The sequence below is a fragment of the Ambystoma mexicanum genome, chromosome 5q, assembly GCF_040938575.1.
Source record: "Ambystoma mexicanum isolate Mex_15411 chromosome 5q, UKY_AmexF1_1, whole genome shotgun sequence".
Lineage (NCBI taxonomy): Eukaryota > Metazoa > Chordata > Amphibia > Caudata > Ambystomatidae > Ambystoma > Ambystoma mexicanum.
In genome coordinates, this window is record NC_090933.1 from 851,917,561 (window position 1) to 851,935,895 (window position 18,335).

General features: G+C 49.6%; 1 protein-coding gene across 3 annotated transcripts in view; it reads left to right on the forward strand.

The window, feature by feature from the left end:
• OTUD6B (OTU deubiquitinase 6B) overlaps positions 1-18,335 on the forward strand; it is a 379,632-nt gene that overhangs the window by 286,710 nt on the left and 74,587 nt on the right. For all 3 annotated transcript variants that reach the window (XM_069621341.1, XM_069621343.1, XM_069621342.1), the window contains one exon: positions 14,540-14,601. In XM_069621341.1, coding sequence (XP_069477442.1) covers positions 14,540-14,601 — 62 coding nt within the window. The remainder of the gene's footprint in view (positions 1-14,539; positions 14,602-18,335) is intronic.

Sequence of the window (18,335 nt, forward strand, 5' to 3'; positions counted from 1 at the left end):
CGCTTGAACATTCGTGCAGTTCTACATTTTCCGTACTATCATTTCCTCATTATCTTTACATAAGTTGATAGTTCATTCACTCTCATTTGAGTTTCAAAAAGGCTGGACTATTCTGTGCCTTTGGACATGCACTGTTTGTTTACTAGATAATATGTATTCAGCTATCCTGCATATCGAGAGGGATCACTTTGCTCTGTTATTCTGTTTCTTTGATTCTTTTAGAGGCCCTGATGAAGGATTCATTCCCGAAAATGCATTGGCCTGCAATTTCACATCTCCCTCTGATATTGTTTGTTCAAGAAGATTAAAAGATATTTAATTACAAGATCACACACTACTGGTTTTGCCTGATTAGAACCCCCAAGTAACTTGGCAGACGGCTGTCTTATTGTGCGAGCACACAACACTGTAGTTTCTCTAGTTCAGTCTTCATTATAGGTGTACTGGCATCCAATGGTGCCACGCTGGGCTTTCAGAATTACCGAACTCCAGAACCTCACGAGTTAATAGTGGTGATGCCCACTCACCGCTTTCATACAAACGGTGTCAACGCCTATTTGCTGACCGCTGAAACGCCGAACCCATTTTCTCTCATGTCCTTGTGTGGAGTAGAATTATTAATGCTAGCAGTGCGCTCTCCGTACCCTCGTGAGACCATTTTTGTTCATTTTTGTTCATTTTTGTTCTACTTTGTAATGTTCATTCCTTTCCAGAAAGAAGACAATACTAACTGCCAAATTAAAATAGTTTGTTGTTATGCTGTCTCCAAAACTAAGTGATCTTGCTTGAGTATACCTGCTACATTTAGAAAAATCCAAAATGTGCTGTGATGCTGTACTCCAAAGTGTTAACAATTGTTGAATTCTAATTGTATCCATATTATTGTACCCTACTACCGTATCCTTCAGAGAGTGCTCAGTTGCTTCAGGCAGCTATATTTCTGCTATATGAAATCCAGCACATAAAATATCTTTCATTCTCCAGCATGGGGTCTGGCATGGATTCACATGCTCATGAATATTCCCCGTCGTCAGGCTGGGAATCCTCGGTAAAGAAAAAATCAGTATCAGTTTTGTTTCTGATCTGACTTTCGTAGTAGTAACCAATCACTGATTTCTGCGTCATACTGACCACAGCCAATGACTGCCCTCTCCCTAAGCCCCGCCTCTGGCAGCCATCCTCAGATTTTTACCGCACGTTCAAATGTTGGGATCCTCGTGCTATTGCTCTTGAGCTTTAGTACGTTTTCGCGCTTTTTTCATAGGAAAATGTTCTCTTTTTTCGGTCAAAGAGCCTCAAGCTCCACCGTTTCTATATCCGATCAACGGGGACCCGTGTCGGATTCTTCTACGCCCCTCAAGGGTGATGATTTCGTCGAGCCACGCTTTGGAGGACTCCAGAACTTTCTCAGGCCCATCTCGGACATTGCCCAAGAGAAGGGAAGCTCGACGCCGGGGAAGCTATTCAGGGTCTGCCCTGCATGCCAGTTTCAGAATGTCTTCAAGGAGGACGAACACTCCCTTTGCCTCTACTGCCTGCATGAGGACAAGACGCACGTGGAGAAGGACTGTGCGTTTTGCGGGAACATGTCGGAGCGGACCATAAAGGACCGCCATCTGCGTCTTGCCAACTGGCTGGAAGGGAAGAGCCCGTCGGGCGAGAAAAAGAAGAAGTCTGAGCGGTCTTCTAAGACCTTTGAGGGCGCCCCGGCGACGGAGGCCCAACAGAAGGCCAAGCACCATGAGACCGCGGGCACCGGGAGCGCCGAACGGTCGGGCTCTTCGGTTGCCAGGCAGGGCGCAACCTCCCCGGCGCCATCAACCACGAGCCAACGCTCTGGCTCGGGTAAGAGGAAGTCCGAGCACCCGGCGAAGCTTCTGGAGAGGCCCCGGTCGAGCTCGAAGGCCAATTCGGAGGGGGAGCGAGGCGGTGACCCCCCCCCCCCTTAAGGAGAAGGCGGTGAGCCCACCTAAGGTGGTGAAAGTCTTGATCCACCCGGCCAAGGCCTCTATCGAGACAGTCGCGGCGGTCCTGGCTCAGCCTGTGGAGGCTACACCAGTGGAGGCGACCTCGGGGCCCAGAGTCTCCCTGCCACGGCAGAGGGAGTCCTCTTTCAAGCCCATCGACGGGACCCCCGTGAAACCTCCGACGGAGAAGAAAAAGGGGGGGCAGGAGGCCATCGTGGATTCGGCCTCAACCTCTGAAGAGGAGCTGATCGAAGTCTTAAGCCACGGCATTGGCGTGGAGGAAGACCAGCCCGTCGGGAGGGACCCCGACGAGGGGGACAACGAGAACGTCGAGGGTACTGACGAGGTTCCTGTCCGCCCATCGGAACCCCCTCAACCAGTGCCGCAAGACAACTTGGCGGCCATTTTGTTGGCTATACAGTCCTTATGCTCAGAGATAAGGACGAGATTGCCGTTACCACCGACGGAGGAACTGCCCCCGACGGGGGACCGGAGCCGGGCCCTTCTGGGAGCCCTCCTCCTAAGAGAAGAAGGATTCATCCTCCACCTCCTTATCAACCATCGCGCCCGTCTCAGCCCTCCTCCCCGTCCACGACCCGGGGGGATGACACAGGGACGGACACAGCCGTGACGGGTACAGACGACCAAGTTTTCGGCGAGGATCCTCTGTCGTCACCTCCTCCCCGGGCTTCCCCGCCCGACGAGATTGGATCGTTTCATGCCATGATCGCCAGGGCATCCGAGCTTTTCCAGCTCTGCCCGGAAGAGAAGAAGAAGGAAGGCTTTCTTTATCAACGGCGCGAGACCTAGAGGAAGACGGTCCTCGCTGTACCTCTACTAGACGATATCTGGGATGAGGGTCTCTCACTCCTCAAGAACCCATCCACAACGCCTGCGAGAAGGGATCGGTATGGGAAGAGGTACCGGGTCCCGGACGCGGCCCCTTTGTGCCTTCGGGCACAGCCGACCCCTGACTCGGTCGTCTCCGCGGCGGCCAGGAAGAAAGCGGGGGGGCATCGGCCTCCACGTCAACTTCCCCCCCGGGTGTCACGCTTACATGATTCCCACGGAGGCGCAGGTCTGGCTTCGAGTGCTGATGCTTCTTCAATGGTGAAGCGCAGGACTCTGAAGATGGACAGGAAGGGCCCCTCTACTCTGGCTTTTCTGGCTCGCAGGAATATTCCCCTGTGCGTGAAAAGGGAGTATTACCTACTGACGGAATAATGCTCAAGCCTCCCACTCCCTTCCAACCCTCCACGATACCCTTCCACGATTCCCCGTGAAGTCTCACCTTAGGGTCTGGAAGGATGAGTTCTCCATCCTGATTCTGATGCAGGGGCCCGTTGAAACCCAGTTACTTCACTGGATTGAGGTTTGATGGGAGTTCAAAATAAGCTTGACTATTCAGGTGAGGCGCTGTAAGAGTTCTGTTGCAAGTTCAAAAGTTCAAGCTTAATAATAATGTTCATTGTCTTATTGCAGCAAGCGCTAATGCTTATGTCTTTTTCCCCTTAGGGGCCGGGGTTCGGAATGCCGGAGATATGGCGCCGACCCGAAGTGAAACGTGCAGTTCCAGTAAATGACAGGTAAGTTCTGGATGAGCGTTCAGGTAATGTCTTTGCATTCGCTCATTCAATGTCTTTGTCTTTTTTCCCCATAGGGGCCGGGGTCCGGAATGCCAGGAAGCGGCAGGACCCGAAATGAAATGGGAATGACCCAACAGGTAAGTCTTAGAAGGAAACTGAGCTTTTCCTATTTCCCTTCCTTCTCTCACCTTGTTTTCTTGTCTTTTTCTCTCTAGGCTCTGGGAAGTGGGTGCGGATGATCGCTGCTGAAGATGGAGGCGCCCAGGAAAGGTGAGTGAAATGCAGCGCTGCAGCGATCGAAGCAAAATGCTTTTAAAATGATGTCTTCCCTTTCAGGATCGTCGGTGTGATGTCTCCGTGATGCCGCTTTAGCAGGTAAGTTCTTCTTTCTCACCAATTCTCTCTTATCTCCCTTTGCAGGCGACCCAGGATGCTGACAGGCGTGGCTGAAGTCCAGATGCAGGAGCTGACACGGTGAGCGTCCAGCTGCGAGGAGCAGAACAATGCGAAGCGTGAGTTGCTGATCGGCGTGGTTTAAATAGCTTTGGAAGAAGTTCCTGGTATGTATCCTTCCACCGATCAGGTATGTATCCTTTCCCCGACCACACCCAGGTGGAAAGTAGTCCCTCAGGTAAAGTAGTTCCATTCAGGCCTCAAGAGGGCCTGGATGTAGCAGCATGGTCTGCCTCAAGTAAGTGCACATTAAAACACTTGAACACATGTCTAGCTTTATGAGCCTGGCGCCTAAGGCGCCAGGACAGGGGTCCAACATGAGCCTGGCGCCTAAGGCGCCAGGACTGTGTCCAAAGGGCCCCAGCTTGGGCCCGCTGGCACTTCCCTGGGGGGAATGATGCCTGCCTCTGGGGTTGCTGGGTTGGACCTGGCTCCTTGGAGGTAGGCATCATGACAGTACCCCCCCTCAAGGCCCCTCCCAAGGTTGTTCCCTCCGGGGGTTTTGGCTTGTTCAGAAATCTCCGGTGGAACCTTTGTATTAATCGAGGTGCGTGAACATGGTTACTAGGCTCCCACGATCTCTCCTGAGGTCCATATCCCTTCCAGTCAACAAGATAGAAGAGTTTCGACCTTAACACCTTGGAGTCTAAAATGTCTTTAACTTCAAATTCCAATTCCCCTTCAATTTGAACTGGGTCTGGAGGCTTGGACAGTCGGGTCCCTGGTTGTACTGGCTTCAAAAGTGATGCATGAAAAACTGGATGAATACGCATGTTGGACGGTAAATCCAGTTTAAAGGCCACGGGATTGATTATAGCCTTGATGGGATAAGGTCCTATGAATCTGGGATTGAAGGTTCGCGGGCCCTTGAGGGGTAAATGTTTCGTTGCTAGCCATACCTGGTCTCCTACTTGGTAAGGAGGAGTTTTACTTCGGTGCAAATCAGCGTTTTCTTTATACTTTATCTTGGCTTGCTGTAAATGAGTTGCAGCTTCTTTGAAGGCTCGGGTTATTGTGGAATGCAGATGATTTACTGCGGGCATTTCCAGGGTCAGAGGTGGATCTAGGTCAGAGGTCCGAGGATGGTGACCATACAAAGTATAAAAAGGAGTTTGTCCGGTTCCAGAATGCACTGAATTGTTGTATGCATATTCTGCGATCCAAAGGATGTTTTTCCAATTTAACTCGGATTGGTGTAACATGCACCGAAGATATTGCTCGAGAATCTGATTGGTTCTCTCGGTTTGTCCGTCGGTCTGGGGGTGGTGGCTGGTGGATAACCGCACATCTATTTGTGCTAGTTGGCAACACTTCTTCCAAAAATGGGAGATAAATTGACTTCCACGATCCCAGACTAATATGGAAGGGAAACCATGTATGCAAACTATATTCTCCAGAAATTCCTTGGCCAAGGTGGAAGCTGAAGGCAAACCTTTTAAAGGGATAAAGTGGGCCTTTCTGCAGAATAAATCCACAATTACAAGGATAGTGTTGTAACCAGCACAAGGAGGCAGATCAGTTATAAAGTCCATTGACAAGGTGTGCCATGGTGCCGGTGGAATATCCAAGGGTTGAAGTAGGCCGGCTGGCCTTTTCTTTTGACCCTTGTTTTGGGCGCAAATTCCGCAAGACAAAACAAAAGACTTTGTCTTTTCTCCAAGAAGGCCACCAGAAGTGGCGTTTGATTTTTTCCTCCGTTTTAGCGATATCAGGGTGTCCTTCCATTAATTATTCATGATGATGGGCAATAACAAGTTCTTGCAATTCTTTACTTGGCAGAAACAACCGCTCCTGGAAGTAGGGTAAATCATCCTTAACGGTGTAATGAGGACCCTTTTGACTCCATTCCAGTAAGGCTGAAGAGTCTAGAAGTTGTTTTACTTGCGTTTGGATGTCCTCAATAGTTTGCAATGAAGTTAGGCCTAAGATTCTTTGTTCAGGTATGATTGGCACAGGTTCTAAACTCGAATTGGGTTCTTCCATGCCAATCCGGGATAAGGCGTCCGCTTTACCATTCTTGCAGCCAGGGCGATAGGTAATTACAAAATCAAATTCCGCAAAGAATAGAGCCCATCAGAGTTGTCGTGAAGATTGAGCTTTAGTCGTCTTTAAATACTGTAAATTTCTGTGGTCCGTAATTACGGTGATGGTGTGTCTTGCCCCGAGAAGGTAGTGACGCCAAGCCTTGAAAGCAGATTTAATAGCCAGTAACTCTTTGTCGGTAATTGCGTAGTTGATTTCAGGAGGAGAAAATTTCCTGGACCAAAAGGCCACAGGGTGTAGTTGGTTAGTTTCTGGGTCTCTTTGCGACAGGACAGCTCCCATGGCCGAACTGGATGCGTCGGTTTCCACAATGTAAGGGAGATCTGGGTGTGGGTGCTTCAATACAGGTGCAGAGGTGAATTTGGTTTTCAGGTCCTGAAAGGCTTGTTCGGCCTCAAGAGTCCATTCAAAGCGTTTGTTTTTCTTTAGGAGAGCTGTGATGGGTTGGACTGTTCGGGAAAATTCCGGGATGAATCTTCGATAGAAATTGGCAAAGCCGAGCATGCTCTGAACTCCCTTCACCGAGCTAGGAGATGGCCATTTGAGGATGGCATCCACCTTTCGCGAGTCCATTCGGACTCCTTGAGGTGTCAGGATGAATCCGAGAAACTCAACTTCTGTGGTATGAAAAACGCATTTTTCGAGCTTTGCAAATAGTCTGTGCTGGCGCAATTTCTCAAGAACTGCCCTAACATGTTTTCTATGATCGGATTCTGAAGAAGAGTACACCAGGATGTCGTCAATATAAACAATGACACAGACATCGATAAGTTCCCGAAGAACATCATTCATAAAGTACTGAAAGGCGGCAGGTGCATTGCACAACCCGAAGGGCATCACCTGATATTCGAAGAGCCCAAATTTGGTGCGGAATGCAGTCTTCCATTCGTCGCCTTCTTTTATACGCACCAGGTGATAAGCTCCTCGGAGATCTAACTTGGTGTACACACAAGCGTCTTTCACCTGGTCGATAAGCTCAGGGATCAGGGGCAGAGGATAACAATTCTTAATCGTTATTTGATTCAGGGCGCGATAGTCTATACATGTTCTAAGGTCGCCCTCTTTTTTCGGCACGAAGAACAGAGCTGAGGAGACAGGAGACTTGGACGGGCGAATAAAACCATTGGCTAGGTACTGATCTAAATACTGACGCAAATGCAGGTTCTCAGGTTCCGTAAGAGCATAAATCCTACTACAAGGTAGTTGAGCATTGGGTACCAGATCGATTTGGCAATTATAAGACCGATGGGGAGGTAACGTGTTAGCCTGTTCCTTCTGAAAAACGTCTTGGAATTCTTGGTATTCTGACGGTAGCTGTACAGGGGTGGAAGTTGCTGAGGCTAGACCCATAGCTGGATTTCTTGGATAACAAGTTGGTTCACAATCAGGAAAACTTATCTTCTTTGCTCGCCAGTCAATTCTGGGATTATGTGTTTCTAACCAAGGAATTCCAAGAATTACTTGAAATTGTGGGGCCTTGATCACATCAAACACGATTGCTTCCCGATGTCCATCCTGACCCACCAGTGTCACTTCAACAGTGGAATGCGTTACAGGCCCTAAGGCTATTTTGGTTCCATCTACTGTAGTAATGACATCTTGGGTTACTTTCGGGCGGAGAGGGAGCTTAATCCTGGAAGCCAATTCACGGTCTATGTAATTTCCAATAGCTCCACTGTCGATGTACGCTTTTATAGCATGCAACTGCTGAGGCTGTTTTGGGTCCACGAGCACCATTGGCATGACAAAATGCGAGGTCAAAGAGTGTTTTCAAGCTCGGCAAGCGGACCCCTACGCTTGTCGGGCTAGTTCCTTTCCCGAATCAGGTGTCAATAAATCGGTATCAGTGGCTCCAACCACCTTCTTAGGTGGTTTAACTGGACAATTTCGAAGAAAGTGACCGGAAGTCCCGCAATACAGACAAAGTTGCATTTGCCGCCTTATCTTTCGTTCCTTCTGCGTTAATGGTCCTTTAACACCGCCGATTTGCATAGGTTCGGATACGTCGGTACTCTTGGAGTTAGCGTGGGTTTTGATCAGTACTCGGGTTTCGTACTTGAACCGATCTGCTTTTCTATTTTGAAGTCTGTGATCAAGTTGAACCACCAAGTCTATGTAGTCTGCGCAGACCTGGGGTAGATTTACTATCTGAGCTAGAACATCCTTAAGCTCTCCGCGCAGGCCTCGATGAAACAATGTGATCCTTTTGTTTTCTGGCCATCCAGTTTCCACAACCAGTCTATTAAAGGTGGCAACGTAGGACAGGAGATCCTGATTACCTTGTCATAAGGATAGCAGTTCGTTATCAAGGGCCTGTCCTTGAGAGTGTCGAGCAAACAATCTTTCCATGCTGGCCTGGAAGCCCTGAAAATCCTGGAGAATGGGATCATCCTGATTTACCAATGGAATAGACCAATCGGCAGCACTGCCACTGAGGTAAGATAGTATAAAGGCTACCTTGGTCTGGTCGTTAGGGAAGGCCCCAGGTCTGCATAGAAAGTGTAAACGACATTGGTTCATAAAGACGGCATATTTCTTGGGATCCCCCGCAAAACGTTCAGGCGGGGCCAAAGGCATGTGTCCAGGTAGATTGATTTGTACCGGGTTATTCAAACCCATTGATGTGGAAGTACCTCCGGAATTAGGTAAAGGAGTGTGCCCTGCCTGCGCCTGTAATAACCTTTTGGCCAGGTCATCTGTTCTTTCCTTGGATAGGATCAGTTCTCTGTTGAGAGCGTTAGTCTCCTGGCGGGCTGAGTGCACTTCTGCCCGTAATTCCCCCAAAAGCTGGGCCAGCTGATCTGTCTCAGAAGTCTCCATAGCGCCCGGGTGGGAAATTGTGGGTAGGCTTTGCGTTCTGTCACGCTCACCCGATTCCCACGGAGGCGCAGGTCTGGCTTCGAGTGCTGATGCTTCTTCAATGGTGAAGCGCAGGACTCTGAAGATGGACAGGAAGGGCCCCTCTACTCTGGCTTTTCTGGCTCGCAGGAATATTCCCCTGTGCGTGAAAAGGGAGTATTTCCTACTGACGGAATAATGCTCAAGCCTCCCACTCCCTTCCAACCCTCCACGATACCCTTCCACGATTCCCCGTGAAGTCTCACCTTAGGGTCTGGAAGGATGAGCTCTCCATCCTGCTTCTGATGCAGGGGCGCGTTGAAACCCAGTTACTTCACTGGATTGAGGTTTGATGGGAGTTCAAAATAAGCTTAACTATTCAGGTGAGGCGCTGTAAGAGTTCTGTTGCAAGTTCAAAAGTTCAAGCTTAATAATAATGTTCATTGTCTTATTGCAGCAAGCGCTAATGCTTATGTCTTTTTCCCCTTAAGGGCCGGGGTTCGGAATGCCGGAGATATGGCGCCGACCCGAAGTGAAACGTGCAGTTCCAGTAAATGACAGGTAAGTTCTGGATGAGCGTTCAGGTAATGTCTTTGCATTCGCTCATTCAATGTCTGTCTTTTTTCCCCATAGGGGCCGGGGTCCGGTATGCCAGGAAGCGGCAGGACCCGAAATGAAATGGGAATGACCCAACAGGTAAGTCTTAGAAGGAAACTGAGCTTTTCCTATTTCCCTTCCTTCTCTCACCTTGTTTTCTTGTCTTTTTCTCTCTAGGCTCTGGGAAGTGGGTGCGGATCCGGATGATCGCTGCTGAAGATGGAGGCGCCCAGGAAAGGTGAGTGAAATGCAGCGCTGCAGCGATCGAAGCGAAATGCTTTTAAAATGATGTCTTCCCTTTCAGGATCGTCGGTGTGATGTCTCCGTGATGCAGCTTTAGCAGGTAAGGTCTTCTTTCTCTCCAATTCTCTCTTATCTCCCTTTGCAGGCGACCCAGGATGCTGACCGGCATGGCTGAAGTCCAGATGCAGGAGCTGACACGGTGAGCGTCCAGCTGCGAGGAGCAGAACAACGCGAAGCGTGAGTTGCTGATCGGGCGTGGTTTAAATAGTTTTGGAAGAAGTTCCAGGTATGTATCCTTCCACCGATCAGGTATGTATCCTTCCCCGACCACACCCAGGTGGAAAGTAGTCCCTCAGGTAAAGTAGTTCCATTCAGGCCTCAAGAGGGCCTGGATGTAGCGGCATGGTCTGCCTCAGTTAAGTGCACATTAAAACACTTGAACACATGTCTAGCTTTATGAGCCTGGCGCCTAAGGCGCCAGGACTGTGTCCAAAGGGCCCCAGCTTGGGCCCGCTGGCACTTCCCTGGGGGGAATGATGCCTGCCTCTGGGGTTGCTGGGTTGGACCTGGCTCCTTGGAGGTAGGCATCATGACACCGGGCGGCGAGGGAAAGAAATTGGACACGATGGGATGCAGAGTCATCTCATCGGCAGCAACTACGATTAAGGCTGCCAACGCCTTGGCTATCGTAGCACGCTACGACAGGGAGTTGTGGTACAAGATCGCCCCCCCTGCTGGACTTCCTACCGGACGACAAGAGGGCTGAGGCCCTAGAGATCTTGCAGGAAGCGGAAGTGGCGTCGGACCACGCCATTACGGTAGCGACGGACATCACTGATACTGGTTTTCGCCAGTTGGGCAATGGCGTGTGCCTTAGACGGCGTGGATGGCTCAAGGCAACGGACTTCCAGCAGGACGTGCAGACCAGAGTTTTGGACATGCCGTTCGACGGCAACAACCGGTTTGGAAAAACAGTGGACGATTCCCTGCAAGCCATCAAGGCGGACATGGAGACGACCCAGGCTCTTGGTGTTCTCCAGCAACGACGGCCGCCCTTTCGGCGCACCGGAGGCAAGCAGGGTGCCTCCAAAGGTTCCCGCGGCAGATAGTCCACCTACCGTCAAGTGGCCCGTTCGTCGTCACAGGAAGCCTACAGGGGACGAGGCAAGTCGGGCGGACCCCGCCGTCGTCGCCAGGGAGGACAAGGCGGCGAAGCCTCGTCGAAGCAGGACTGAACCGGCCGTGGGGTCGGGCCCCCACCGAAGCACCCCGGTGGGAGGCCGGCTGCCGAACTTCGTCGGCGTGTGGGAGTCCACCTCCACCGACCGTTGGGTGCTGGATGCCCTGGCCCAGGGTCACGCGCTCAAGTTTCTAAAGAAGTGCCCGTGCGTCCCCCCCGTGGCCAGGAAGGAACATCACGTCCCTCAACTTCTCTTTGAGGTAGAGGCGATGCTCAAGAAAGGCGCCATCGAGCTCGTCCCAAAGAGGCTTCGGGACTCCGGAGTTTACTCAAGATACTTCCTCGTGAAGAAGAAGACAGGAGGATGGCGTCCTATCCTGGACCTACGACGACTGAACAAATTTATCAAGGCACAGAAGTTCCGGATGGTCACCCTCCAGCACGTCCTGGGTCAGCTGGAGGAGGGCGATTTCCTGTCGTCGTTGGATTTGGAGGATGCTTGCTTCCATATCCCCATCCTAGGGGGACACCGAAAGTTTCTCAGATTCGTGGTCCAAGGGCGGCACTACCAGTTCGGAGCCCTTCCCTTCGGATTGAGGTCGGCACCCAGGATGTTCACCAAGTGCCTCGCACCGGTGGCGGCGCGGCTGCGCCTGGAGGGGATCCACGTCTACCCCTACCTGGACGACTGGCTCATCCGAGCAAAGACAAGGGAGCTCGCCGCGGAACACACGGCAAGGACCGTCCAACTACTCACGGACCTGGGATTCTCCATGAACTAAGCCAAGTCCCACCTGGTGCCCGCGCAAGACGCACTGTTTCTGGGAGCGAAACTCGACACAGTGGCGCTTCTGGCCTCGCCGCCGGAGGAAAGAACGAGGGCCATCTTGGGCAAGGTGCAGCGGATGCTGGTTGCGGACGCGGCCAAGGTGAGGTCCATCAAATCCCTCCTCGGAATGATGTCTTGCATTTATCTCATCCGCCTGTGCAGGCTTCGGATGCGCCCGTTGCAGGAGTTCCTGGACGCTTGCTGGGTCCAGACGACGGGCAGCTTCGAGGACAGGATCACACTCAACGAGAGTTTCCGACGACCGATCCGGTGGTGGGGCACCCGCGCGCATCTGACGGCGGGCATGGACTTCCAAACCCCGAGCCACCAGAAGACAGTGACCACGGATACCTCCCTGGAAGGGTGGGGAGCGCACACCGAAAATCTGCATGCGAGAGGCCTTTGGCTTCCGACGGAGAAATCCCTCCATATCAACATCCTGGAGCTCCGTGCAGTGTTTTGGGCCCTCAGGTCCTTCCTTCCGTCCCTCAAGGGCAAGGTGGTGAGGATCTTCACCGACAACACCACCATCATGTTCTGCATCAGGAAGCAGGGCGGTACCAGATCCCCAGCCCTGTCCAAGGAGGCGCAGGATCTGTGACATTGGGCCGTCGCCCAAGGGATGTTCCTGGTGCCGTTTCATCTGGCAGGAATAAAAAACACCATCGCCGACTCTGTCAGCAGAGAGCTGCGCTCGTGCCACGAGTGGAAACTACGACAGGACCTAGTGGACCGCCTCTTCTGATGCTGGGGCACACCCCAGATCGATCTGTTTGCGACGGTGACAAACTCCAAGTGCCGGAGGTTCGCCAGCAGGTTTCCCCAGCCGAGGAGCATGGGCGATGCTTTCTCGTTCCCCTGGGAGGGCCTATTCCTGTACGCGTTCCCTCCTTTACCGTTGCTGATCCGGCTCATCAACCAGCTCAAGAGGTCACGGTGCAGGATGATACTCGTCGCACCCGCGTGGCCAAGGCAGATATGGTTCCCGGACCTTCTGGACTTGTCGGCGTCCCCGTCAATCAAGCTGCCAGTGGACGCGGATCTTCTCTCCAGGGAAGGAGGCGCCATCCTCCATCACGACCCGAAGTCGCTGAACTTGCAAGCCTGGCTCCTGCAGCGCTAGAGTTTGGAGGTTACGACATACCGGCCGACTCCAGAGAGGTTCTTGCAAAGGCCAGGGCGTCCTCAACTCTTAAATGCTACGGACACAAATGGAAGAGGTTCTCTGTCTGGTGCCACGCACAGAAGATTAACCCTCTACGGATTACGGCTCTGCAAGTACTGCCGTACCTACTGACGCTGGCCAAGGCTAGACTGGCGCACGCTTCCATCAAGATTCATCTTGCTGCGATCTCCCGATACACCAGAACCACGGGACGGACGTCCTTGTGGTCTCATCGTCTGGTGAAGGAATTCATGAAGGGACTGTTCAGATCGTTCCCGCCGGTGAAGGCGCCGGCCCCAGCGTGGGAGCTCAATGTGGTGCTGACCAAGCTCATGGGACCTCCGTTCGAGCCTCTGCACTCAGCTTCGTTGAAGTTCTTGTCGTCGAAAACAGCGTTCCTTGTGGCCATCACCTCCGCACGACGAGTGGGAGAGATCCAGGCCCTTTCCTGCAAGCCCCCGTGCTTGACTTTTCACGACACGAGGATAGTGCTCAGGACGCACCCCTCCTTCATGCCCAAGGTGCCGTCGGACTTCCACCTCAACAAACCCTTGGTGTTGCCTATTTTCTTCCCGTCGCCTTCGTCGCCGGCAGAGAGGACTTTGCACTCGCTGGATGTGGCTAGAGCGCTGAAGTTCTACCGCACGAAGAGCTTTCGGAAGACGTCCCAACTTTTTGTGAACTTTGGACCTGTCAATCAGGGGAAGACTCTCTCAAAGGCTTCCATTTCCAGATGGCTCTCCGGCTGTATCATGTACTGTCATCGGTTGGCAAACCGACCGCTGCCCGGCCATCCGAGAGCCCATTCCACCAGAGCGATCGCAGCTACCACGGCGTTCCTATCTGGTGTGCCCCTGCTGGACGTCTGCAGGGTTGCTACGTGGAGGTCGACGCACACCTTGACGAAATTCTACTGCGTCGACCGGGATTCCAGGGAGGAGTCCAGGGTCGGCCAGGCAGTGCTGCGCAACCTGTTCGCCTAAGGTGAGCCTGGTGAGGAGGTAAGAGATGCTCTTAATGTTGAGTTGTTGTATTGCTTAATGTTGAGCCTGTTGCCACCTCCCGTGGTTGTGCATGTGTGTACTGCTATGTATTCTCTTATTCATGAGCATGTGAATCCATGCCAGACCCCATGCTGGAGAAGGAACAAGTTACTTACCTGTAACTGTTGTTCTCCAGCATGGGTCTGGCATGGATTCACATGCGAACCCTCCCTCCTACCCCTCTGCGGCTCTACACTTGGTCATACTGCCACTTCACGTGCTACCAAATCTGAGGATGGCTGCCAGAGGCGAGGCTTAGGGAGAGGGCAGTCATTGGCTGTGGTCAGTGTGACGCAGAAATCGGTGATTGGTTACTACTACGAAAGTCAGATCAGAAACGAAACTGATACTGATTTTTTCTTTACCGAGGATTCCCAGCCTGATGACGGGGAATATTCATGAGCATGTGAATCCATGCCAGACCCATGCTGGAGAACAACAGTTACAGGTAAGTAACTTGTTCCTAATCGATCCTACTCACCCAAAACAAACTTTGATGCGTTCTTTTGTATACAAAATCTTTGTAAAATATTTGTTTAAAGTAACTTTATTGAAAAAATATCTAATGTATTACCATCCACGTTTATTTTCCTAGATGCATTTGAAAAATACTGTGATGACATAGTGAACACACCTGCATGGGGCGGCCAACTCGAGGTATTTCTTCCCGCTCTCTTCAGATTTTAAATGTGTATATACTATATGTATTTTGCAATTTTAAATCCTGTATCATTTCTTGGTTAATAGTGAACCCTCTCGGTTTAGTTCAGTCTGCTTCTGCACTGTTGTATTGTAATTATCAACACATTTTTAAAGACCGTAGTAGGACATAATGTGGCAAACACATTTACACATTCTATCCAGTTAATTTAAACACTACCATCTTATCAAAATGTAAAAACCAGACTATAGATTTCATTATATTTAACTTTGCTGTCCACGCTTTCACAGCAGGAATCGGTTATAAATTCACATGTCACCTCTACTCTTGCCATCTAGCTAGATTTACAATGTGTTAAGAATCTGTGGCTTTTGACAGTGCAAGAGTGTTTGCTGGTAACCTCATCCGGATGAGACCAATACGAACTACACATCTTTTGCATCTAACTTCATATTCAAGTTGTATTGTCTAACATTTTCTCAAAGAAACCTTCTATACTTCATTTTGTTAAATGTAACTTTGAGATGTGGATACCACCTATATATTATTATTATTATTTTATTTTCTGGTAACGTTGCTTTTGTACAGTTTAAAATAAAATGCATCCGATTGCCTTAATGCCATCTAATCCTCCTCCTGGCTTCTTAATAAAAGTTGCAGGATGAGAAAACGGGTGTCCTCTGTGCCAAAGCCTTCAACGTCAAAGGCACGTGTGATAAAGCAGGTAGTGGCCACACACACTGCAGTATCAACATCAAAATGCATATCGCAGACCTTTCGTAGCCCAGATCCTGGATCGCCACGAGGGATATTGTATGATATAGAGGCATAGAAGGGGGCATGAGGGGGTACCAGACCAGCTTAATCTAAGGACATGGAGGGTGTTACTTTTTGTTGTTTTTTTTCATTTTGTTTTACACCAGGAGATTAGGGCCTTCATTGTTCATTCAGAGAAATGCAGACTCTGCATAAACGTGCCTATGCCATAGAAGACCCCTTTAAAGAACGTTTTAATTGAAGCACTTGGACTGTGTTGTTGCTGGGACATTTCCCAGAGGTAGCTCAACATGTGTCCTGGTGTTGGGTAAGATTTTCGTATAACAATGATAAATCTTCCTGACCTGTGTCAACCCCAGAAACTTTTACTTTGACCAGGTAACTATTTTACCTTGTCCTTGGGTGAAGCGGAATCTTTGTCCCCTCTCACCTAGTGTTTTACTCTTTTTATAAGTGGCCTTTGTATGTCTCATCATAGTGTATGGTTGAAGTTATAGTTTCCTACAACTTTTTGGTTTAGGCTGGATTGTCCATATGGGCTCCCCTGTTAATTTCTCTTGCATGTACTTGGGTGAACTACAGTTACCAAGTAGTAAAGAGGGATTTTCATACCCCTTTTACGTTTCATATAGTGAGCCAGCACACCCCACCTTATGTGGAGTGCTGTGGGGATACAATGTATCCCTTTTTGTACTTACTTGGTAACGTTTTGTTACAATTGCACGTTTCCTTGAATGGCTGGTGGCAGTGTAACTACTGTTATGACTTTTTAGTCTTCATTACTTGAAGGCTGTTAATTCAGCCTTGATAATGCAACGAAGGGCCACGATTTTGTTAAAATGGTGGGCTCCTTTTTTTCCCGCGATTTCTTGTGTGCTTGCCGTTTCTGAGGTCTTCCCCTGCCATTCTAGGCAGGAACGACCTCAGTGACCGGTCATCGGCTGAAATCCTGTGCATTTCCCACCCAGGCTCCAGAGTGTCTAGAAAGGCAGGCAGCGAGGAAGGAGTAAAATGCAGTGTGAGAATGCAGAAGTTGTGCTGTAGTTCCTGATTAAAAACTCTGAACCTCGAAGCTGCTGACAAGTCGACCACTGGAACTGAAGAGGAAGATGATGAAAATGCAGCGGAGACAATTTCCGGCGATCAGAGAACTTGTTGTTCCTTTTCCTTCCAAGCGACCTGGGGACTCTGAAAATGACAATCGTGACCCAGATGCACTAGACTCAAGAAGACCTGCATTTTGAGACATCCAACATTGTGCTGCAACCTTGCGGGGCTGCAATAACCTGGGACCTCGAGCCAGTGTGCAGTTCACGGTCTTTCGAATTCCCGAATCGAGCTGAAACATTGGTGGCATCCTGCTGAACCTCCAGAGATGTGAATCAAGTCTGGAAAGTCCCCTCACCAGAGTGCTGGACCTTGCAAGTGACGAGAATCCAGAGGCAAAATCCCTTCCAAAGTCCTGTCTTCATGACAAAGGAATCTAGCGACCAGGTTTTTTGGCCGCAGAGCCTGAAGTCTTCCTTTTGCAACTCTTTTTTCTGTGCTGAGATACTGTGTTGGCTCGGGTATCTACTTACCTTAATCCTGTGTGATTTCTGTAAAGCTTTTAGGGCGTTTTCTGTGATTAGGAGTCCTCTCATCCTGTTCACCCAGGCCGACTGCTAGAGTCGTACTAGGGTGTCTTCTCAGTAGTACCTGGACACAAACTACTTACTGGTTTGAACAGTCTTTCACAGGAACTGACTTTTTCTGCAACTGAACCCTATCTCACCATGTCTTCAGTTGGCACCTAGACCACCAGGGTCCCTCTTCTGCCTCAGAGAGCTCATGCAATAGAATAGGGAAGGACTGGATAAGAAAAGGATATTACCTTGAAAAATATGTGTTTCAAAGTGTACTTGTGTTAGTTGGTAACTGTAACTCAGAGTAAAAAGTATCTGTAAGGTTGTTTTACTCACCTGTGAATTGGTTGTGCCTCTTTCCCAAAGGTAATGCTGTTGAGTTCACTTAACTATTTCTTTCAGAATATTAGTGTATAGGTTCCCCAACTGGGTCTTGCTTCCCCTGACCTGCTGTATCTCCTGTCTAAACGAAGTCTGCCTTGGGTTTTACATATGAATAACATTGAGTCATTCGTAAAGTGTAACATTGGGTTTTGCTGTGCCTGTTCGTTTTTATACAGATTCTAAAACAGTCTTAAGGTTTATACCTACCTTTTTTGGCTGGTATCTCCTTTAAACCGTATATGGGGTTTACTTACCTTGAATAGCTGTGTGCAATTCCTAATACGTTACTTTGGGTTTTGCTAACCCGAGTCTACCTTGTGACGTTGTAAAACAAGTTCCTTACCTTAGTTTGTGTCCCACTGACCTGAAAAGCAACTGTAATAGTATATTACAACCTTGGGTTTTACCTGCCTAGAATAGCTGTGTGCCATTCTTAGTGTTCTGTAGGTGTAGCTGATCTTGGTCTGCCTGGTGCAATCTTAAATTAGTGTAAAGAGTTTTTGCTTACCTTTCTGTGTTCCACTGAGCTGAAAAGCAACTGTAATTGCATATTACACCAAATGTTCTTACTAACCTAGTATAACTGGGTGTTATCCTGAATGTCGTTATAGGTTTCTACTGTCCCTTGAATGAGTGTTCCACTATTCAGAAAAGTATACTTGCAGGTTGGTTTACTATGGGATTTATTTGCTGAGCGTCACTGCATAACTGACAGGCTTTACTACCCTTGACTTACTGTAAAGTAATCATGTGGTTTTACTCCCCATGAATAGGTGTGGCCTATACTAAATCTGTATGATAAGGTCTGACTTCCCTAAAATCTGAAGGTTTATGCTTTGTCTGTGTACCTTCAAGCATGGTGTTGTGTTTTATACATGTGTTTATGACTCTATGACCAGTACTTACCCCAAGACTTAACCTGACATACTTGTATTTAATATACC